The following is a 24,266-nucleotide window of genomic DNA, read 5'->3' as shown; positions in this document are numbered from 1 at the left end:
TAGACCAAGTATGAAAGGTAGAGGTTAAGTAGACTTTTTTCTTTCAAAAACTAAAGGCTCCATAAAGAGCAACAGTACCTGTTCTCTCAACCCCCGCCCCTTTTTCCATTCTTTGATTTGATTGATTCTTTCGTGAAACCACGGCCATGTTTAGTTCCCCAAATTTCAGAATTTGGTACTATGTAAAAAGAAGATTTCCCGTCACATCAAATTGCACAGCTTGGTTGTATTTTGCGAGATGAACGTTTTGAGTCTAATTAGTCAACGATGGAACAAATATTACCAAATAAAAACAAAATACTACAGTGCACAACAGTATCATGCGAACTAAACGCGGCCCACCTTTCCCTCCACTCACGTAATTAGGCATCGAAAGCCGGTGGTGCCACTCTCTCGGTTGACAACGAGCGTGGTGCGTACGCTGGTACTCGGTGCTCCCTTCTTTTTCTGAGATGGGGGCGCTGGATGCCCTTTTCTCGTCTGAAAGAACACGGGAAAATAGAGAATTTAACGCGTCGGGGCACAAAGTGTGCTGCACTTGCAAAGAAGTGTTCGCTAGGAGTAGCTGTTTACCCGTGCAATTACATGCGCACGGACGGTTATACTGCGCGAAACCAGTGCTCTGGTTTGCCAACCGTTCTGCCACTTTTTATACTGCGCGAATCACCAACCGTGATCCGCCGAACTTTGGCCTTGTTTAGATTGTAAATTTTTATAATCGGGATACTGTAGCACGTTTCGTTTGTATTTGACAAATTTTGTCTGATCATGGATTAACTAGGCTCAAAAGATTCGTCTCGTGATTTACAACCAAACTGTGCAATTAGTTATTTTTTACCTATATTTAATGCTCCATGCATATATCCAAAAATTAATATGATAGAGAGAAAATGAAAAAAACTTAAAATTTGAAAATGATCTAAACAAGGCCTTTCTTTCCCTTCCATTCCGTCTGCATCACTGCATGCAAGAACCACTTGACAACGAGTCTGTCACCGCACGACCTTGCCAGTTGGCACGGGCCTAGCCAACCAACCTCAGACCTACCACATTCACCGTCACATCTCATGAATGCGCGAACCAACCATGGGGAGCTGAGGGCTTTTTTTTAGTTCGAGAAGTTTTCTTAAAAAATGCTTCGGTAGTCATTACATTAAATTTTACCATACATGTATAGAACATTAAATATATATAAAAAAAATTAATTGCGTAGTTGGATTAGAAATCGCAATACGAACATTTTAGACATAATTAGTCCATGATTAAATACTAATTGTTAAATAAAAATAAAAATATTACTATAACCAAATTCCTAAATTTCACCTCACTGAACACAGTGAAAAGAATCGGTACAACTCGCAAGCAAACGAACAACCACTTCACAGCGGGGCTACCCAACTCAGCTCATGCCAGCGGCCAGCCAAAACACCGGAGACAGACAACCTACTCCACCCCACTTCCTAGGGGCCGCGTTTCTTGTCGATGTGGCAGCTCAAGCAGCTGGGGGCAGCAGCACGACACGGCGCCACCTGCCGCGCACCGATCTTCTCCATTGATGCGCCGTGGCACCGTGAGTTGAGGCCGCGCGGGCATCGGCGGATCAGCAGGAGCCACGAGGCGGCGAGGCGCACCGCACACCCAAGCAAAGGAAATTGTTGCGATGAGTAAGACAGACAGGCAGACAGCCACTCAGGTGGAGGTGGGTAGTCGTCTCCTACCAGCGGCGGATTCAGCAAATACTTTAGGAGGACTAAACAACACTGCTGCTCGATCTTAAGTCTCAGCCTCCTACACTATAGAACTTTACCTAAAAATTCATAGTAGCTCTACAGTAATTTGCACTGCTTCAGTTTAGATAGGGGGGCTTGAGCCCCCCACCCATTGCTGGATCCGCCCGTCTCCTACCCTCGAGTCCTCGACGGACGAACAGATGGATGGCCGTCCCCGGTCGGCGGTCCTGGACACGGGGGAGAGAGCAAGCGAGTGCGAGCCAGACACATAGGCAGCGCGGGCCCAGCACCGCCTCGAAAGGCTCAAAGGGAGGCGTGCGTGCTCGGACCCCGCCACATGATCGCAATAGCATAGGATCCACTGTACAACACGGTAGCATGGAGCGGTGAAGCTGCAAATGGTGGTCCTCCTCTTTCTATTTCATTTTTTTTTCTCTAGAAGCGAAATGTCTACTTGCTATAATGCAAATAGTGATGCCACATAAAATGAGAGGAGGAGCCGGAGCTGCACCAAAAGGCCTCAGTCGAAAGAGATACCGCAACGGAAGCCGGCTGGCTCATCATTCCGTCGTCATAATCCGTATCCGGCGGCAGAAGATTTCGCAGGATCATTGCCGGCGAAAGAGGACGAGAGAAATGGGGGTGCCCTGACTCGATCGCGAGCATGTCCACCAAAGGTCCTCCTGTGTGGGTCAAAGCATTTGGAAAGGAATTTTTAAGGCTTTCTTTAAACTGCAAGATTTGTTGTCGTTCCTACGTTGTTTTTTCTGCGAAAAACCAATTGATTTCTATAAATTTTCTTAGGAAAGGAATCACGTTATAGTGTTTGGAATAAAGGAAAGTTGAGAAACCATAGTAGTGCACAACATATAGAAAATAAAACATCCACCGTAACTCAAGGGAAAAAAAATCTTTGCTCTCTATCTATGCTTGCTCATGTTCTAGTGTTTTTTTTCTTCTCTATCTACTATGGGTTTGATTGGTTGGCTTTTAAAATATGCTAAGCCAAAGATTTAAAAAGCCATGATTTTGGCTATTGTTTGGTTTGCAACCAAACTTGCCAACCTCTCACATTTGGCTTATCAAATTCATGGTAAATTTTTTACCAAACTTTGGCTTGCCAAATTCTTGTCATGGCAAATTTTGGACACAAACCAATCAGGCCCTATATTCCAAACAGCTCATAGTATTGAGCCCCGTGTTTTGAAATATTATAGTTTTTCACTATTAAATTAACTCTATCTTTTTTGTGCGTTTTTTCTATTTTTCTGCTTTGTATTTCTTTGTTCCAAACAGTCCCTAATAATAGAGATATTAAGTTAATCTAACATTATTTTTTATAAAATATTAGGAGAGTTGCTATAGTTGTACCCGATATATCTCCTCCAATATTCATATAAAAGTGAACCCACAGATGTGTAGAAAAAATGACTTAAAAAAGTGATGATGGTTGGGATGAGCCTCATGCTACTAGAGAGATACAACTCTCCTTTATTTAAGAGAAGATGAGAAACATGTTGGCGGTCGCTAAAAAAGAAGTATTAGGAGACCGCTGGATTAAGAAAGAAACATGTTAGCTCTTAATGTTGGAAGTATTAGCAAAATGTTGGAGATGTTCTTAGTTGAACGCAATTCAGCAATGCATCACAACGGAACGACGTTTTAAAGGCCTGTTTGAATGCAAAAACAAACAACATGTTTAAGTTATTCTGAATTACTGCCCTAGACTAGCTAATGAGCTAGCGAGAATAACTAGTCTCACTAAGGAGGTGAAAATAGTTTAGATATTTTCCAACTAATCAAGGGCTTCAGTACCCTATGATAAAACATACTATATGTAAATCAAAAAATTCAGTATCCCTATTTATATCCGAATAATCAAATTCGTGTGTGTGTGTATATATATATCCATTCATATTTTATCCAAATTATTTGTAATTAAATTAATTCTACGAAATATTATAACTATCTTTATTTCTTACCCTAAATAACTGTCGTAAATTTATAGAAAATACATGCAACATTTGAATATCTATATATATGTATTACGAAAATAGATCCAATGATCTATTTAATAATATTAATTTTGTACTACAAATATTACATTAATATTTCTTATATATTTAGTCAAAATAACGATATTTATTTAGTGAACGGGGAGTATACCTGTTCAAATCCAATCGGTTTATCACGCTCCCATGCCTTCAGACCGTCACCCGTGTTTTAAAGAAAGACAGACTCTACACATATATTAGCTGCTAAGTTATGGCTGAAAGTACTGTTGACTGATAATATTGTTTGTTGGCTGAAAAAGTATAATTTATAAGCCAAACAAACTGAAAGACGAGAGACAATTAATTTACACCTGTTTGGCTAGGGTTGAAATGATCATAATCTTAGATTATTATTGCTGGCTGTTTTGATGTGAGAAAAAAATATCGTTCCGGCCAAAAATTTATGATGTTTACAACCAGCCCAACATGGCGTTAGTTATGGTCAAGGCCTTGTTTAGATTGTAACTTTTTTCAACCTGATGAATAGTATCACTTTCGTCTTATTTGGTAAATATTGTCTAATTGTGGACCAAATAGGATTAAAAGATTCATCTCGTGATTTCCAACTAAACTGTGTAATTAGTTATTTTTTTACCTACATTTAATACTCCATGCAAGCGACTAAAAATTGATGTGACGAAGAGAGAGTAAAAAAACTTGGAATTTGAATGGTATCTAAACAAGGCCCAACTGTAATCGTTCAGCCCTCAATTTCAATCAGACACTGCTGTAAAACACATTCCTATTTTTTTCAATCAGACACTGCTCAAAAAACACATTGCATTGAATTTCTGGTGTGCCTTTATCATCACGCCCAGTCTGACCTGACCTGTGTCGGCGTCGTCCAGAGCAGCAAGTCCCAAAAAAAAAACCCAAGCGGCAAGCGAAAACCTCGGCCGCTGGCGTTCCCCTGGTCGCCGCCCCGCGCGAGCAGCGCCCTCGCACACGCGGACGCATGCGAGGCCACACCGCGCCTAGCCCCAAGTAGCAGCAACCCCGCCCGGCAATGTCGCCGCCCCACTCGGCGCCCCACCACCCATCCCTCGCCGCCGGGGACAACAAGAAGCAGCCACACCTCGGGGCCGACCCCAACAACAAGACCTCCTCCTGCTTCGGCGGCGGGGGCGACCACCACCCCAAGAAGCCCGGCCCCTCCGCAGCCAAGCTCGCGCTCGCGTCCTTCCTCGCCGTCATCCTCCTCCTCGCCGCCGACGCCTCCCTTACCGGCGCCGGCGCGCACCGCCGCCTGCGGCAGCAGTACCTGCATTACATCGGCGTCGGCGTTGGCGTTGGAGGCGGAGGCAGCACCGACGCGCTCTCGTGGCTCTCCGTGCCGGACCGCCCCAACTTCACCGACGACCTACTCGCGCGGTGGCTCGCGCCCGGGGGCTCCCCGTGCCGGGACGCGCGCACGGCGAACATCTCCGTCGGGGTTCTCGACGACGCCGCGGCGAGCGGGGAGGCCACCGCTCTCGGCGCGGGCCAGATCCACGAGGTCACGTTCTGGGCGCTGGACGAGGCTGGGCAGCGCCGCTGCCTCGGCGGGGACTACTTCGAGGTCGACCTCTCCGGGGACGCCTGGAAGTCGCGGCCCCCCATCGTCGACCACGGCGACGGCTCCTACTCCTTCCGCCTCCAGGTCGCGCCGCGCTTCGCCGTCGGGGAGTTCCGCCTCACCGTCGTCCTCCTCTTCCGCAGCTTCGAGGGGCTCAAGTTCTCCTCCTCGAGGTTCAAGTACCGCGCCGAGCTGCGCCGTATCCCCCTCCTGTTCCGGCCGGACAATAACGCGTCCCTGTCGGCGCTGGAGACGTGCCGCGCCGCGGACTTCTCTCGCGATGTCTGGTCGGGACGGTGGACGCGGCTCGCCAAGAACGATACCTGCGACGACGTCGACGCCGCGGGGCGGTACCGGTGCCTGGAGCCGGACCACCCGTGCGAGGCACCGTGGTGCGACGGGCCGCTCGGCGCGCTGGAGAGCAACGGCTGGGTTTATTCGGCGCACTGCTCCTTCAAGCTCTTTGCGGCCGATGCGGCGTGGCGGTGCCTTGACGGCAAGTGGCTCTTCTTCTGGGGCGACTCCAACCATGTCGACACCATCCGGAACCTCCTCACCTTCGTCCTCGGCATCACGGATACGTCTGCCGTGACGCGCCGGTTCGATGCAGTGTTCACCAATCCCAGTGGCGGAGCAGAGACTGTGAGGATCACGAGCATCTTCAACGGCCACTGGAACATGAGCATGAACTATCTCGGCTTGCATTCCCTTCGGAACAGAGGTTTCCGGCAGCTCATCCGGTCCTACTTCATGTCCGGTGATCGTGTCCCGGACTTCGTGGTCCTGAACTCTGGCCTGCATGATGGCTGCTACTGGACCAGCGTCCGCGCCTACGCGCAGGGTGCGGATTTTGCAGCACAGTTCTGGTCCGGAGTCATGGCCAAAGTCCGGGCTCGTGGGCACGCTGTGCCAAGGGTGTTCTACCGGACGACGATCGCCACCGGGGGCTATGCTAGGGACCTGGCATTCAATCCAAACAAGATGGAGGCGTTCAATGGTGTGCTCGTTGAGAAGATGAGGCAGTACGGGGTGCTCACTGGTGGAGTGATCGACAATTTCGACATGACATTCCCGTGGCACTACGACAACCGTTGCAATGACGGTGTGCACTACGGGCGTGCACCAGCGAGGCTTGTGTGGCGGGACGGCAAGATTGGGCACCAGTACTTCGTGGACCTGATGCTGGGGCATGTGCTCCTCAATGCCATCTGCAATGGATGAGAATTGCTGGTTCCATGTTCAAGTTTCTGGTGCTCCAATTGTGTAAACTAAAATAGGATGGTTAGGGAACTGAATTTGTGGTGATGAGATATCGACACTTGGGTAGTGCAGTACGTGTGTAAATCTGGAGGCAGAGAAGGCGAGGTTTAGCTGGAGCAATTTGTATGGTAAAACATTTGATCTCTCAGCTAAGTGTATTGGCCTGATCTTGCTCAAGCAAGGAAGATCGAGTCCGGTCAGAGCTAGTGATGAGTGAAAATCAGGCGCATGTAAATATATATAGCATGACTATTTGAGAACATTTAGTGCTGCACAAAATTATGTACGGTCCAGTTATGGGCTCGTTCGGCTGCTCACAAAACCAGCCGGATTTCACTGTGCGTGGATGAAAAACACTGTTCACTCTCTCGCAAGTTCATCCAGATTCCTCTAAATTCCTCCCAGCGCTATATTGTTCGGTGCTAGTTTGCTTCCTTATTAATGTTCAGTTCTGTTCATTGTTCTTTGTGATTGTCTGTCTTGCAACTATCAGGTATGCAAATATAGAAATGTTAACTGCTGGAGTGGTTTGCTGATGTTTCTTTGTGTGCTCCAGTTTGATGTGTTTTAGGTAAATAAAGCAAGGCATGTGATATGCAGAAAAGGCAGACAGTGGAATTACTTTTTGAGTGCAAAGAGTAGTGATAAGAAATGTGATTGTAAAGCTTATGTGTTACTACTACTCTAAATTTCGTGATGCCGTCGCAGTCTTACAGTCTGGAAAGGGGCCTTTTCTGATCTAAAGTTGGGTACTCTTAGCAACATGCTAAAAACATCATATTATTCCCAAACAAAAGCATCATATTTTCCAACAATTAGTTGGTTTGCCAAACAAAGTCAGTAAATGTATTGTTCAGTTTGTTTCAATATTCGTTGTCTGACTTAAAGGTGCAAACAAGCAAGTAGAGGAGAAAACAAACACACATGGTGGCGTATCTTCGGGTGTTGTTTACACACATGTCCCCGTTTGGTGTTTGGAGTCAAGCAACAGTGATGAGTGGAGAATGGTGGGTCTTGTTTAGATTGAGGTTAGGAATCAGTATTTGGCACTGTAGCACTTTCGTTTGTATTTGACAATTATTGTCCAATCATGGCCTAACTAGGCTCAAAAAATTCGTCTCGTAATTTACAATCAAACTGTGTAATTAATTATTTTTTTCATCTACATTTAATACTCTATACATGTGTCCAAAGATTTGATGCGATAGAAAGAGAATGAAAAAACTTGCAATCCAAGGCCCAGATGAACCGGTGTCTTGCTTTGTGTGCAGTTCAGTCTTGCTTCGTCCAAGAGCATGATTTGAGCTGACGGGTAGGCATTGCCTGCGGTATCGATATGCTTTGTTGTAACCCGCCCCCAACACGAATCTTCAGTCTTTTTGGTTGGCTGGTTCGTATCGTTGCTGGTTCATGAAGAAGTACTGCTGGCTGGTTTATGTGAGAGAAAAATACTGTTCCGGCTAAAAATTTACGATCATTTACGACAAGCCACAGCCAAACGAACAGGCTGCTTGCTGTGTGCCAGTTGCAGTCTAGTCTCAGAAGGGCAAGAACTAGTTCCAGTGCTATGACTTGTTTTTTTTTACCTTTCCAGTGCTATGACTTAGGCCTTGTTTAGATTGGGGTTAGGAATCAGTATTTGACACTGTAGCACTTTCGTTTGTATTTGACAATTATTGTCCAATCATGGTCTAACTAGGCTCAAAAGATTCGTCTCGTAATTTACAATCAAACTATGTAATTAGTTATTTTTTTATCTACATTTAATACTCCATGCATGTGTCCAAAGATTTGATGTGATGAAGAGAGAGTAAAAAAACTTACAATCTAAACAAGGCCTTAGTAGTGACCAAAAACATGATTGTGAACCCTGTGTATTTCCCAGTTTTCTAGTACAGGACTACCTTAAGCAACTTTTTTTTTAATCCGCAGTTGAAAAGCTTTGGCAAGCTGCTACTAGCATAGTTGCACGGACAGTGAGAGAATTGGCACCAACGTCGAGCGCCTAGCCGGATCTGGGCAGGACCAGGAGGAGACGACCGTCTTGCGTCATACTCCATCCATCCAAAATGTATATATATAATTCTAGATTTTAGATAGATCAAACCTTTCTAATTAGATTCAGTATGAAAATATATTAAATGATCAATCTAATAATATTTATTCGATGTCATAAATATTTATAAATTTAATATAGATTTGGTCAAAACATTGTTTGACTCCTCGGGAAGTGAGAGAGCACCCTTTCTACCTTAGGGCAGTTCCGATGAAAGAAACTAGTAGTTTCTATAACATAGGATATCGCACCAAAAAAGTACTGCTTTTCAACCCATGGTTTCTATGAGTAATAACTATTTTCTATTTCTCTCTCCCAACTCTATCTTTTTCTCCAATGGGAGTGCAACACGAACTCCCTAGAAACTGGTGGTTTCTCTCCAATGGCGATTTCATGGTTTCTTGGTGCATTGGGTCAAGAGTAGACCTGGTTTCTTCATGAAGAAACCAGGTCTACGATTTTTGCTCTCTTTCTTCATTAATTACGTTGTCATATCAGCATTTTGCCTACGTGGCAAGTTATTTAATGAGGATAGAAACCATCATCAATGCACCATTAGGACTGCCCTTACTAAGCCATTTTGTCACGTGGTAATAGGCAACATAGCGTGGGTGACATGAACAACGCCAATGCACAAACCAAATTTTCTTGGCACTGATCTACCGAGATGAGATATCACAACGTCGATAGCGCAATTCATGTGTTAGTCTGACAGGGGACGATAAAGAGAGCCTATTTAGTTGGTGGCTATCTCGGCAGGCAACTTTGTCTCCAACCCCAGGCCATAAAAAATAGACACATAGGATTGCTATCTTGACCAGAAAGCTTTCTCAGGGTCAAAATAGGTTCATAGTGCTTGCGAGTCCCGTCTCTAGCTTGAATTGCAAGTGTTTACGCGCAGTTGGTTATTATTTTTACAACTAAACCAAAGTACAAAAGGACATTTTAAGGGGAGCCTAAACGCGGCTGTGTGGCCCCCGGCGATAGAGCGCACGCGGTGCCCACGATGGAGGCGATAGCAGCAGTCGGATGGTGCGGCCTCGCGCGACGAGCACGCCGCAGCGGTGTGGTCGTGGGGAGCACACCATCTCTATTTCTCCATTAAGAAGGATATAGAGAATTCCTTATAGTCTAAAATAGAGGTAACTAGAGTAGACCTCTGTTACATTATATTTTAGATTTCCGTAGAGAGAATAGATATAAACTATCATCTTGCCTTCAATTATTCTTCTCTAAACTATAGGTGGTTTGGATGGGAAAGCAAGTTAGGCCCGGTTTGTTTCAACTTGTCTGAATCTCGCTCATTTGATAAGCAAACTTATTAAAAAGCAGGCTTTTGTAAGAATCCATTTCAGGGTGTTTGGCAACCCAGATTATGGCACTCTTGATTATCTCGCCGAGGGGAGGGATGCATCGGCGCTCGCGTAGGGAAGGGACGCGTGCAGACACGAACTGTCGACGGCTCGTGCGGAGGGGAGGGGCGGCGCCGCCGAGCGGCTCGAGCGGACGGAGGGGGTGGCGCCGTAACCTGGAGCCTTGTTGGTGGCCGACCGGAGCGTCTAGAGATCCGGCGTCCTGGAGGTCAGAGATCCGCCGAGAGGCTCTGGAGATCCGGTGGGCGGCGGGCCGGAGTCCTGGAGCTCTGGAGCCTTGCGGTGGGGGAGGGAACCACCGGTACGGAGGGGTGCGGTCGTGGAGGCCACCGACGGCCAGATCCGGTAGGGTCCTGCCCGCCTCCGGCGAATCTGGCCTAGGGAAGACGGCGACCGGGCCAGAGGGAGGCGTTGAGGGTGAAGGGAGGCGGCGGTGCGGCACCCGCACCGGAAGGAGAAGGGGACGAGCGCATAGGAGGAGAAAAGGGCAGGGAAAATGAGTGGGCATTTTCCAAATCTTGGAGCTGGGCTCGCGTTTCGCGCACCGTTGCCGGAGAGCCTCTAGCGTTGCGTTTTCCAAATCGCGACGATGGGCTCGCGTTTCACGCACCGTTGCCGGCGAGCCTCCAACGTGAACGCGCGTTCGCGTTCACCCCACCGTCACGACCTGTTCGGTGAGATTATCAGCTTCTGCCAATCGTAGATGCGCTCAAACGTGGAAACAAACAGGGCCTTAGTTAACGATGCAATTGAAGAAGGGTAGCAATGTTTTGACTTCAGATTGTAAAAAGCTAAAACAACAACAAAAATTAACCGCGAGATCATATCTTCTTCATTTGATTCATGCGGTAACGTGCGCCGTCTTGAGCCGTCCTCTGGCGCCGCCGCAGCTGCCATGAAGTGGAGTCGCCACCGCATCCTTCTGCAGCTGCAGGTCCAGGAGGACCCTGCCGCACGCCGCGCAGGACGCGAACTCGCCCTCTGCCCGGAGGCGGCGGACAGCGCCGCAGTGGCTGCACCAGCACATCGCCGAGGGTGCCATCGCCACCACCACGCCGGAGAAACGCCTGGTCAACTCACGGGAAGAATTTATGAGGGGGGCTACATTATTTTTGGAAAGGTTTTCTGGCGTCTGGCTCGAATTCAGATGGGCTTCTTCGCTAATACATCGTGTTGGTTTTCGGTGGCTGAGTATAGGGATTTGGAATTGTGCCTCATCGATTTCGTCTTTCCTTATATATGTAGTGCACGGACGAGTCAAGGCTCTGAGTCAACGAAACTTGACGTCTTAGCTAAAGGTTTCTTCGCAGCCAAGGTCCCCAAGTGTCCTACGATCATGAGGCGCCGCGTTAGATGCAAGCTACCATCCAATGTGGTCCACGTGGAATAGCCTTTTCCTAAGAAAAATACAGCAACAAGGTATTCTCGACTGGTTCACACTACGAGCATGTCCGTTTCGATCAAAAAACATCTTATGAATAACTATAAAGCCTAGGAATCTACGAATTTCAAGCATATATATAAAAGCAGTTGCTTCTGCAGGTGAGCGGTCATAAACAGATTCAAAAGTGGCTATTTCTACTTTCGAAATCCATAACTAAAAAGGGAGAGGCGGAAAAGAGAGAATTCAACACTAATGTCCATGGCACCAAAAGCACATCGCTCCTGTTGGAATTTACAACAATGAGTTCATCTGTATGTACCTCTTGCTATAATATAGCAAGAACCATAGGCTCTTCCAGCTTGATTCCGCGCGTTTTATCGGCTATGTTGCTCGACGCATTTTAGAGTTACCTCCTCTTTTCCAGAAGAGGTTCCACAAGGTTCACTTGTTTTGATGGGTTTGAATCACCGTCAGTGGGTTTCTTGAGAATTCCAGGAGGCTGCTGTCCTTGGCGATTCTGTGCTCCCTGAAGGTTCTACAAAATCAACAGGGTTAATTATTTAGTAATTCATTATGCAAGTAGTAAGTATACAAAGAATATCCAGCCGTATAAGAAAGCATCTCCAGTGGATATTCTGCTGGTCTACAAGTTTCGAGCCAAGAGACTATTATCGACAGTTCATTTAACATGTGATTTCTTAAGTAACCAAGGATATATATTATTTATTATAAAAATACATTACAAGAAATATATGAAATTACTGTCAGCTTCCTATGTAGTCAATAAATACTGTGTAAAAAGAATATGGGGGAAGAGATTAATGAGCAGAGCAAAACCATCAACAAACAGATGAGCATTTTTTGTGTCACCTTCAAAGAACCCACAAAGCCTATAAGCTATCTAGAAGCTGAACTTAAAACTCGATTTGAATGTGTTGATTTTGTTGGTCAAGAAGTCAATTCAAGGTCAAATTTGCCCATCAGATCTGCTGTTTAATTTCCTAGAGGATGAACATTTAACAGGTCGAACCAACTTTGATAACTTAATTTATAATAACGGAAGGGAGGAAACTAAATCTTTGGACAGGAACAACTAGCATCCAACACTGCAATAGATGGCTCAGGTGGTTGTCTGGTACCCAAACCAAGGACTCACATCTTCAAAAATTTTTAATCAAGTTTTAACACCATGATGACAAACTGGCACTAATACTACGAATGCCAGATACCAAACTATTATTTTACAGCCTGCATGGGTCGTATTTTATATAACTGTACCAGAAAAGTTGTACTTACTGCAGCCTTTTGGCCTGTTAATCTCCTAACAGATGGAGCCCTTGCAACCGATGATGCAGCAGCAGCAGCAGCTACTCGGATCCTGTAAGGGAGTGAGATTGTGAGAATTAGTTGCTTTCTACTTAGCAGAAGTTGAAGAGTGGCAGAAGAATACTAGTATATTTGAAGTTGAGGCATACCTTTTATGAACATCAACATATTCATCAGTCTCATCCACTATTTCCTCCTGCAAAAGAAAAGAACTTGAACCGAGACATCACATAAAAGGATAAAACCACCTCCCCGAGGAATAATACATTTTTACAACTTACCTGTAGGAGTTCTTCAAATACATCTTCAAGTGTGATGATACCAACGACCTCACCGTCCTCAATATCCTCTGATGACCTAGGCACTGTGTTTGATGCTGGGTTTCCATTAACCTGCCTGTTATGTGGTCTTTCGATATCCACAACCACATTGTCTGCACTTTCTTCAGCATTAGATAACAAGGGAACAGTCAACTGTGCTGGCCCAACTGCTTCCCTATCTGGTTCAGTTTTATCAGGGAGTGGTTCAGTTTTGGGTTTAGCCTTCACAACAGCAGCCATATGACTACTTCCTTTCTGAAACTCGTTGAGTATATCATACAAAGGCATGTCTGAAGGAACCCTGGAAAAGGATTGATCAAATATTTGTCAGGGAGGAAACAGGTTAGCTTACAGGCATGATACAGCAAAGAAAATATTTCAAAACTCCACCACCGGAGCATGGTATCACATACTGAGAGATAAAGATCTAGAGCAAGAATATAATCCAACATATGAAGGGTGTACCTTGGAATCCTTCTAATTGAAACAGCACTAACTGGCGTCTCCGTTTCAGCACGAACAGTCAAAAGACTCTTAACCTATTAAGTTCAAAACGTTTTGTTAGTTAAGGAAACAAAATCACTGGATAACAATCAACAGCATCAATGAATCTTACCAATAGGAGACCGATGATGTTTTTAGGGTTTCCTGAGTATACAGGAACACGACTGTGACCACGGGCAAGAATTTTCCCAATTGCTTCCCTGTGAAAACAAATAAACCGATAGACTGTTGTCGTTTACAAGAGTTTCTACAACAACAACAACAACAAGAGTTTCTATTGACAAAATACGAATAACATAACGCTATGGATATATACTGTGCATAAATGTCTATTATCACATGAAACATCAGAATCTAGCATATTTTAAGTTTCGCTTTGCAAATGTACAAAGAAACACCTATCAGGTACTACATAATGGGCTTGCAAGTTGCTAATATATATCAGAAAGTACAAGATAGAACCATATAGGTGCTAGTCATGTCAAGTGCTCATTTCAACCTTTAAAAAAAACTTAAGCACATGGAACAGATAATTTCTGCCCGCACGACCAACATAGGTAGACAAATGGTTATCCAGAACTAAATGTGTGACACAGACTCTGGAAAATATGAGATAGGATATCAGATGAGTGATATTTGTTTGGAGGTGTCCAAGTGATGAATATTCTAAGGAATGAAAGAAACCTATTGTAATTGCACTTAAGCACATAATAATGATAGGCAATTGACACATATAAGCCGGTAGAAAATACTGCATGTCCTCTGTTCAACATCTTAGCAATCAGTATCTCCAAGATCACTCCAATTGCACCCCTACTGCATAATATACCATGTTGGGATGCAAACGGAGTGCAGAATTTCTGTCCATCTGTATATATTTGTTTCCTTTCTTCTTTCTTTTCCCTTCTTGTTAGTGGCTCATGTTGGGTTTCAGCTCTAGCCTACCGGCCTACCCCAACTTCTGCAGGACTAAGCTTTGTTGTTGTTGTTGACCGAAAGTTTGCATAACAGTTAACAAATACTCCCTCCGGGCAGCTTTCTAAGGCGCAACGGAGGAAATACCAGATACCAAGGAGAACGGTGGGAAGCTGTGCGCGCCATTAGTACATGCATATAGCAAACGTTTTGACGGGAAAAATCCTAGAAGATTGTATTTAATGCATGCATGAAGCCAACGATTGGTTCCCAAGTGTATGGTCTAATCACGTGTATTTACTGCCGCTGGAATACAAAGTGACGAGCGTCTTGTTCAAGGTGCCATGCCTTATAAACCTGCCTGTGTGAAAAACCGGAGAACGCCTTATAAAGCTGTCTAGAGGGAGTATGGGAGGGCCAAGTGATTATCTGGCACCATGCCACTATCTGTCTTGACTCTGCCTCCAAGAAAAAAAATGTTGGATAACACAAAAAATGAGTGGCATCAATCCTTATGTACTACGATCACAACCCTAACCTTCACTACAGTGCCCTAACTAGAAGTACTAAAATTATACACACAGATTTATGTCAATAGGGAATAGCAATGCAGTAAAACAGAAACGAATAACAGAACAAAATAAGAGCATAGCATAGAGAAAATGAATTAAGATCAATAATAAGGAACATGAGCATGAGTTGTGGTTTAATAAGCGGGCATGTATTATTACCAGTCCAACTTGGAATCCACATCTAGTGAGAAAGTTGACTCAATAGGTGTCATAGCTTCTGCAGCAGTCTGCACACAGAGAGTAATAAGATTCCTGCCAAATTCAACTAGATGCATTTAAGGTTCTGTAATTGTCAGCCAAATTAAGCGAACTTTTCATCAGTGTACAAGGTGCTGCAAAACCTGAATCACCATGTCACTTTGCTTTCTAAGCACAGCACATATATGAAATTGAACCTTGTACCAAACTCATCAAGGAAACTTGCAAGTTGTTTATTTGCACAAAAACTGCAACATGCGTTAAACCATCTCTAGTTGAGCACCATAGCAGTGAATTGGAAACCCTTGTATGCTTGCTTATAAACAAAAATAGGAGATATTGAGAATGAAACAAATACAAGTCTAAAACAGGATACTGGTACATATCCTAGTTTATTATTGAGAGGTAGCATATAAAAGACAAGAGAATTATAACGCATTTTTTCTAATACCACCAAATTCATCCCAAAGAAACAACCATTTTCCACAATAACAAGTGTACTAGCTTCTGGATTTATACCAAGTTACCAACTTCATTTGGACCAATGTTCCCTTGAGAAATAAGCATTACTTTTTTATTGGGAAAAGAAAAATAGGCCACATATTACGAAGATGATGTACACCTTTTCGGTCAGGTCCAAGGCTCCACTTATGATTGTAGTCTCATCATGGGTGAGCTCTCCACCCTTGCCAGCCTGTTATGGTAGAAGCTCTAACTATGACATAACCCTGGTGAACATGAAAACTTCTAAAGCAGAGTGATATGATAATGTTACCTCTTTGCTATGGATTGAAACTAGAGCTTTCAACTGAGCTCGCCTAAAAAGTGCAGACTCATTGTGCCCAAGAGCACAGTCCAGGATCTGAGGAGAAAGGCAGTTTTCAATAACTTCAGCAACCAATCAATAGACCATAAATCAAGTAAAAAGAAATAAACAAAGGATTATTGAATGAAAAAAAAATCCAAAGATGCATATGTTAAAAATCCAAAGATGCACATGTTACAGAATATGCAATCAAGTCATCTTTTACTAAACACACAGACATATACTATATTAACGTCTACATAAATCAGAGTACAGACAGCCACTCGATTTAGTAAAATTGATATTTGACCTCAATGAGGTTGCCACATCATGCTAGAATCTGCGTTAAGTCATATTTGTATAAGAAATTAAATGCAGATTTCAATGACAGGAACTTAGCATGTAGTATTATAGTAGAAGGGCAACTTATCACAAGTGCCTTTAGTAACAAAAGGTCGATACCTGCTACACAAAAGGAGATATCAAGCTTCTATCAGCTAACTCTAAGTTAATATAAAGTTTTAAGATAGAACTTCCAGTTACACCTGTGCTGCGGGCCAGTATGTAAGATAGTATCATCACTTGATAAAATGCAGTTCACAATATAGGCTAATAAGCTTGACAAAAGGTAGCAAAAGAAAATCGCACATGCAACTGTTCAATATGAAAAAGGAAGTGAGAAGTGAGAATTAGCATGCACTGTTTGATGATTACAACATGATGACATGTGATAAGGTTACAAGTTACAAAGAAAGGGTTCACTGATCATTTAAGCATCAATTAAATCTGAAAAATATGAAACAGTTTATAGAGTGCTGAATGTTCTACAAAACAATATCATATTTTTTATGGCTCCTATAAAAAGATCATGTTCCTTTTCAAGAACCAAGATCAGTAGATTGATACTTTTTTGAGGAATCAGTAAATTGATACTTACCAACAGAAACAGACAACAAATCAGGAATACATATCAACATAAGGAGAAAGTAACTTCTATTAGAAGGAAATAAAAGTGTGGAATTTGTATTGAATATTCAATAAATGCACCACCTAGTGAATTATTTGTATAAATACATCAACTAGCACCTTTCCTATGTTCGAAGTTTGTGTTAACTCATTTTCCTTGGAGGTAAAATAGCACTGCTTCCAGTGTGTAGTAACTACTAAAAAAAATTCCTTTTTTTCTGAGAGTATTAAACATATTTAATACCATATAGAAACTGGCAATGTTGAAATTTTGCTTGAATAGAAGATAAATAACAAAAATTAAACTAGCTTTAGCTGTGAGGCCTATAGGTCATCAAATATCTCACATGCAAGTTACTGGAGTTTTCAAGAACAGCCGAAACCAAAATATCAGTCTGTAACTAGTACATCAGCTAAGCCATACAACTGAACAAAAAGATGACTCTGAAGTGAAAGCTCAGTCATAATGCAATTCACAAAATTTCAAAATATATGCCATGACAGGAGAGCATAGAGAATTACAGTATAGTGGGCACTTAGAAATGAATCATGCAATTTTGTTGATTTACCTTCCCAATAGGGTAAGAAATTGGATAGCAGATGACCATGAGAATGCGTACGAGCCATACAAAGTTAGCACCCACTGCCAGACCATATCTGGTACAGATTGCTTGTGGTATAACCTGGGCGTCAAAACACTACACTATCAGTCAAACCACACAATGAGCAAATAGTAAATTTTGGACATCAGATCAATACCTCTCCAAAGGCAAGAACAAATGTCACTGACAATATTACAGCAACAACAGGATGAAACATTCTGTCAAGAAATATAGGAAGTGCCTGCAAAGGTCGCAACGAGGTAAACATAAAAGTCAATGGTTAAAACAAAATAGGGTGCAAAAGATATCATAAAAAAATATGTGACCTATGCCCTACCTATCAATGACTTTAGAATACAGAATAAGAAAAGAAATAAGGGTACATGAGTGTCAACTGAGTGAAAGAACACTCATATGAGAAGCTTGATAGTAGATTTAGGATACAGCAAATAATAGTGATCAGATATATATGCACCAATAACGATAAAGTTGGACTAACACAACTGACCATGCTGCAGTTGGATGATGAAAGAAACTAGTAGCAACAGGGAGAAATAAGCTTATATAGTGAATGCAATAGGTGCCATACTCTATCTTATCTAAACTTCATCAATTACTAGTTTCCAAAATGTAAGATAACCACAAACAGGATCACAAGAAATCATGGTGATATGGTGCCAAAAAAATGTTGAACAGATAGGCACAACTTCAGAACACTGTGCCTCTCTCCCAATAATGAGTTAAAAGGTCAAAGTGTTGATGCCGGAATAATTCATTAGAAGCTTCAAACAGAAATTCTGATATTACCATACATTTTTTTAGCAAATGTATGCACTTCTAGAGTACAAAATTGTGTGATAATGATATGACTGCAATCCAAATACTCTACCTCCATGGCAGCAGCATTACACAACAACAGGGTGACAAGAAGCTGGTGTTGCTTTTGAACAACCGGAAGGATGGTAGCTGCAGCAAACAAGGTAAATAAAACAAAACATGAGGGGCAGCCGAAGCATCAATCAAAGGGAAAATACAACAATTGAGCTGGACTTCAACAGTGAACAGCGATAGACTGCTGTTAACTAAAAATGAGATGCTAAAAGAGGCAATGTGTACCAGTCAAAATGACTAAGCAGAATCATTGCTCAAGATGCTAAGAGAGGCAATGTGTAGCTCGTCAAAGTGACTAAGCAGAATTATTGCCATATTTAAAATTAACATTGCTAACATATGGATTGGATGAACTGATAAAAAACTGAGATGCCCAGATATGCCATTTCCTTTAGTAAGGGCATGTTTAGTTCCCAAAATTTTTTGCGCAGTACCCATCACATCGAATCTTGCGGCACATGCATGGAGTACTAAATGTAGACGAAAAAAAAACTAATTGCACAGTTGGGTGAGAAATCGCGAGACGAAACTTTCGAACCTAATTAGTCCATAATTAGACACTAATTGCCAAATACAAACGAAAGTGCTACAGTAGCCAAAACCCAAAAATTTTTGCATCTAAACGCGCCCTAACTAAACAACTCTGGTGATTATCAGGTAAGAGTGTCAGACAAAACCAGAAGTGCACGCTACCCCAGTAAACAAACATGGCAGATCCAGGAACTCCAGAGTGATTACTTTTCATGATTGTCCATTGCATTCTATACTTCCACTTCCCACTTATCTGATGTATCATTTGATTCATTTCATATCTCACCAGAAAGAGGTGAATCTTTGAAAAGAACGAATCCCATCCAAACTGCCTTTTCTTATTCCTGACTAAGACCTTTTTTTTGTTTGTTCTACTTTCCTTTCCAAACACTTCTGTATGTAAACAATATGTCAACATTAGCATCACGTTTTACCCTCACTGTCATTACAGCTACCTGCAAAATCTAGCAGACTTACGGTAGGGGACAGATAAAATTCACCACATACACCAAAGACGCTCTAATGTTCAAAATTGCAGAGACACTTGAGAATACGATGAGTATATAACGCTCTCATCCCCATTCCCTAATGTAACAAGCCACTACAGTGATCCCACTACCAATATAACAAACCCGCTCATAGGACACAACCAGATCGAGCACAACGAGGTAACAGCAGGGAATGGATAGGGGTTCGGATCGGACCAGCCTGAGCCTTCTCGGCGTCGGTGCCGCTGCGTTGGAGGATCTCCAGCTCGACGAGGCCGAGCGACATGAGCCCCAGTGTGAGCCCGGACATGATCCCGGCGAAGAGCACGAGGAAGCAGGAGATGCCCGCGTACGCCCACCACTCCAGCGACCCGAAGGCCGTGTCCTCCCCCTGCACGATCAACGCCACCGCACCCACTCCCGCCGCCGCGGCTGCGCTCGACGCCGGCCGCGCCGTCGCCGCCACCACGCGCACCGCCGCCGCCAGGCTCACCGCCCGCGCCCTCCCCGCCGCCGCCGCCATCGCCCTCGGCCGATGGATGAGTCAGAAACAGAGCCCGCCTCCCACGGCCCGATGCGGGGGCACCGTATAAGCAGGTCCAGCCGTCCAGGAAGGGGCGTTTAGGGAGGACGAGAACAAGATGGCGCAGCGTGGTGGCCGCTGGATGCGACCGCGGCCAGACTGGGGGCTGGCGGTCGATCGGACCGCTCGGGGGTCGCCACGTCGGTGTAACGGCGACTCGTCGTTGGCGTTCAGAGTTTGGACGCCGTCGTGCTCGCTGCGTCGTGCTCGCAATGGCACACAGCTGCGTTTGAGCTTACAAAAGGGGCATGTGGAAAAGTAGGCTTTATGATGGCATCGATTGATAATAATGATGCGACTGTGACCATGCATTGCAGTTAGCTGTCTTCCGTGTAACGGAAAATGTTGTCATAAAAATGCCTACTTTTACATATTGCGAACATCAATTGAACCATAGTTTTCTATCAAGAAATTGTTTTCAAAATACAATATAGATACACTCACTGTCAGTGCGCGACCCACGGGATATCCCGCAAGGAAGGAATACAAACTAGCTTAACTAGGATTCTTCTCCTGTAATCTTAGAAGTAATATTATTCTGTAATCTTATTAGGAAAAACTCTCATTGTAAACCGACTAGGACTCTGGTCTCCTGACTATATAAAGGAGGACAGGACTCCTTGGATCGGGGGTTCAGAGAACAATTGTACAACATAACACTTTAAGATCAATCCAACGTAAAGGCTAACGTCGACTGGACGTAGGGCTATTACTCGATCACGATCGAGGACCCGAACCAGGATAAATCAACTGTCTCTTGCGTTAACCGTCGAGTTCCGCATACGCTGAAGTCCGAACATAGTACCCTGGGTACCCCCGTGACAGCCTATCGGTGGTCAAACATCGACAGCTGACGCGCCAGGTAGGGGCTTTCGGCGAATTTACACTCGGGAGCTCGACGGACCTCGACAACATGATCTTCTCGACGGGATCAACCTTTATCTTCGGTTCATGGATCTGCGAGGCAGGTGACGACGGCAAACTCCAAGGCCGTCACCTCGAAGATTCAGATCATCATCAGGACTTTACCATTTCGGCGACAACGACAGATCAGCTTGCCGGAAGATTCACACAGCTCGTAATGTCCAATCCAACTCGGATTCCGCGACTTCACGCATCCGATTCAAACTCAAGTTTCGCTTCCGAGACGAAGTCTTATCCGAGTTCTTTCGGAAAACCGAGTTCTTTTCTAACAAAGCTCCAGAACATGACGTCAACCTATCAAGAATACTACTCAGAGTGCACTCAGAGAACTTTAAAGAAGTCGGATCCTCTTTCGTTCAGACTCCACAATATGGCAACATCTTATCAGACATGGCCCGAAGGATCCACCTATCCCGTGCTTAGAATGCCGCTGAAAGGAGCCTAGGAAGATCTCGTTTTAACCATAACATCTCAAGACTGCATCGTTCACTGGCCAGGTACCATTCCTGAGGATGACGGCACCCAACTAGTCGACGATACAATAAAAGCAACTCTACCCTACCAAGAAGGAGATTCGATCTGTGACCTTGAAATCTCTACTGAAGTTTTCAACAGCTCTGGCAGTACGGAAATCAACGACGATGATTGAACAACTCACGCTAGAGAAGTATTCATGATTCGCCGTCCTCGATCACCATTGATCCCCCCCGAAGTACCCGACGTTAGGTCTTCAGATGAATCTAAATTCAACATATCACCATTTATCCAGGGGCACGATGGTGAGACTGAGAGTCAGAGACAAGCGAGAGAAAGAAAGAACAAATTGAAACAAGGACGTTAACGCCGTGCTAAGCAGTGAAAGGACACTTGGATCAAATATGAGTCAGATCTAGCCGAGTACAACAGAAGAAAATCAGAGCGAGAGGTCGAAGAAGGACGAGCAGCGAATACACCCTGTGATAAGATCCGAGAAGCACTAGAAGAACTCAGGGCGACCTCATATCCCAATGAAAAACAAGAACAGCTTCGGGACTTTCTCCGATCAACAGTCCTTAGGACGCACGACGGAAGGGCAACATCTCATGAATAGGAAGATCAAAATCAAAGGAAGTCCGCTTTTGAAAGACTTGGACCAAGTGAAAGTCACAACGGAGAGAGTCAAAGAAATCATAGTCAAAACAACCGAGTCGAACAACCAAGAAAGGATAGAAGCAAAGCACCTACTCGGACAGCCACACAGAACTACTCTCACCAAGACGACAGTTGGTAAGAATGGGGCGCCGAATCAGAATACACAGAAGTCGGAACGCACGATAGATTCCTTTGTTTCGCAAACAGACTTGCTTTAATATGACTACCTCACAAGTTCAAGCCATCCAACCACTCCAAGTATGACGGCAAGATCGAACCAAAGCAATGGCTCAGGATTTACTCGCAATCGATTGAATTGGCTGGAGGAGACGATGACATCAAAACCTTGTTCTTTTCCATGGCCCTAGAAACCATACCACTTCAATGGTTTGACAAATTGAATCCAAGATCAATCAGAAATTGGGAGGACTTGCAAAGAGCTTTCTGTGAAAATTTCATGGGTATTATTACACACCCAATCACCCACGCAGAGTTAAAAGGACTCAAGCAGAAAGGAGGTGAAAGTCTCAAAAATTATTATCGACGATTTGGCGAACTACGAGCTCAAGTACATGACATCACACAACGAGAAGTAATCAAAGCTTTTTCTCACGGAATCATGGCTAGGTGGCAATTTCAAGACTTCTGCAAAGAAAATCTAAGAAACAACGAAGAATTCAGATGGACAGTGGAAAAGATGATTACTGCAGAGGAGAAGACACGAGAAAGATTCCTGGATAGAAACAACAGAGACAACCTGGACAGGCAAAATCCTCGAAACAACAGACATCAGGAGAGAAAGCGTGGTCCAGACAACACAGTAGCAATGGCTAACAAATCAAAGAAATTTACCAAGCCTAGAAGGTATGACGATATTGAGAACATACGTTGCCCCTTGCACCCCAATGGAAAGCACACCATCGGAAATTGCTACACCTTAAACGAAAGATACACTAGAAAAGATAGCAAGGGAAACAATAAAGAAGACAATCAGAAAAAAGGAGACAACCATGAAGACAAGGGATTCCAAAAATCCAGAGGGATAGTAGCAGTAATCTTTGCCGGGGTTCCAGATTTCAGAAGCAAACATCAAGAAAAACTAGCGTTACGAACCATCATGGTAGCAGAACCTGCTACACTAAGATATCTTAATTGGTCAGAGTATCCAATCCAATTTTCAAGAGAAGACCAATGGGCCAGCGTAGGAAATGCAGGCCATTACTCACTGGTTATAGATCCAACCATTGCTGGTATGACTGTTACGAAAGTACTAATCGACAGAGGAGCCGGACTCAACATAATTTTTTTAGAAACTCTAAGGAAGATGGGACTACAACTCGCCGGGATGATCACACCAACAAGCACACATTTTTATGGCATAGTACCCGGCAAGGTAGCAATGCCACTTGGACAAATCACTCTACCGATTACTTTTGGGACTCCCTCGAACTACCACATAGAGTTCATCAAGTTTGAAGTCGCGGACTTCGATTCATTATATCACGCAATCCTTGGACGCCTAGCACTAACGAAATTCATGGCGATACCACATTATCCGTACCTATTGCTTAAGATGCCAGGGCCTAACGGTGTTCTTTCTCTTCGGAGTGATTTAAAGTGCGCATTTGACTATGATGTTCAGACAATTCAAATTACAGCAAAAGCACAGACAAACGATGGAAGAAAAGAAATAGCCACTATTGCCGTAGAAATAAGCCAAGAAGAACTAGAGATACCGGCTAAAAATCCAAGCATCCTAGCACCACCAAAAGAAGCCGACGTCAAGCAAATCGACCTGGGCACCGGTGATCCCTAAAAAACGACAACCATCAGTGCACACCTATCAGCAAAATAGGAACTCACGCTCACCAACTTTCTTTGGGACAACAAGGATATCTTCGCTTGGAAGCCAGCCGACATGCCAAGGGTCCCAAGAGAGTTGGCTGAGCACATAATTGATATCAATGAAGGCTCCAAGCCTGTGAAGCAATGACTATGACGATTCTCTCCTGACAAGAAGGCAACAATTAAAAAAGAAATTACAAAACTAATGGCAGCCGGATTCATCAGAGAAATCCTCCATCCAGATTGGCTAGCA

At 44.0% G+C, this 24,266-nt stretch overlaps 2 protein-coding genes across 2 annotated transcripts; one reads left to right on the top strand and one right to left on the bottom strand.

The window, feature by feature from the left end:
• The first annotated feature begins 4,596 nt into the window (after positions 1-4,596).
• Positions 4,597-6,968, top strand: LOC136512528 (uncharacterized). The gene has a single exon (XM_066506489.1). It carries the CDS (start codon positions 4,791-4,793, stop codon positions 6,558-6,560), a length of 1,770 nt encoding a protein of 589 aa, XP_066362586.1. The 5' UTR covers positions 4,597-4,790; the 3' UTR covers positions 6,561-6,968.
• A 4,558-nt stretch (positions 6,969-11,526) lies between these two features.
• LOC136511767 (DUF21 domain-containing protein At4g14240-like) lies at positions 11,527-20,107 on the bottom strand. Its single transcript, XM_066505799.1, has 13 exons — positions 19,747-20,107; positions 18,510-18,586; positions 17,778-17,861; positions 17,588-17,701; positions 16,023-16,109; positions 15,870-15,941; positions 15,209-15,276; positions 13,675-13,762; positions 13,524-13,597; positions 13,020-13,359; positions 12,888-12,934; positions 12,709-12,790; positions 11,527-11,947 (listed from the first exon to the last, which is right to left on the bottom strand). The coding sequence occupies exons 1-13, from the start codon at positions 20,051-20,053 to the stop codon at positions 11,819-11,821; spliced, it is 1,569 nt and encodes a 522-aa protein (XP_066361896.1). The 5' UTR covers positions 20,054-20,107; the 3' UTR covers positions 11,527-11,818.
• Between the last annotated feature and the right edge of the window lie 4,159 nt (positions 20,108-24,266).

This window comes from Miscanthus floridulus, chromosome 16, assembly GCF_019320115.1.
Source record: "Miscanthus floridulus cultivar M001 chromosome 16, ASM1932011v1, whole genome shotgun sequence".
NCBI lineage: Eukaryota > Viridiplantae > Streptophyta > Magnoliopsida > Poales > Poaceae > Miscanthus > Miscanthus floridulus.
Note: the sequence above shows the minus strand (reverse complement) of the source record. Positions and strands in the feature narration are given on the sequence as shown.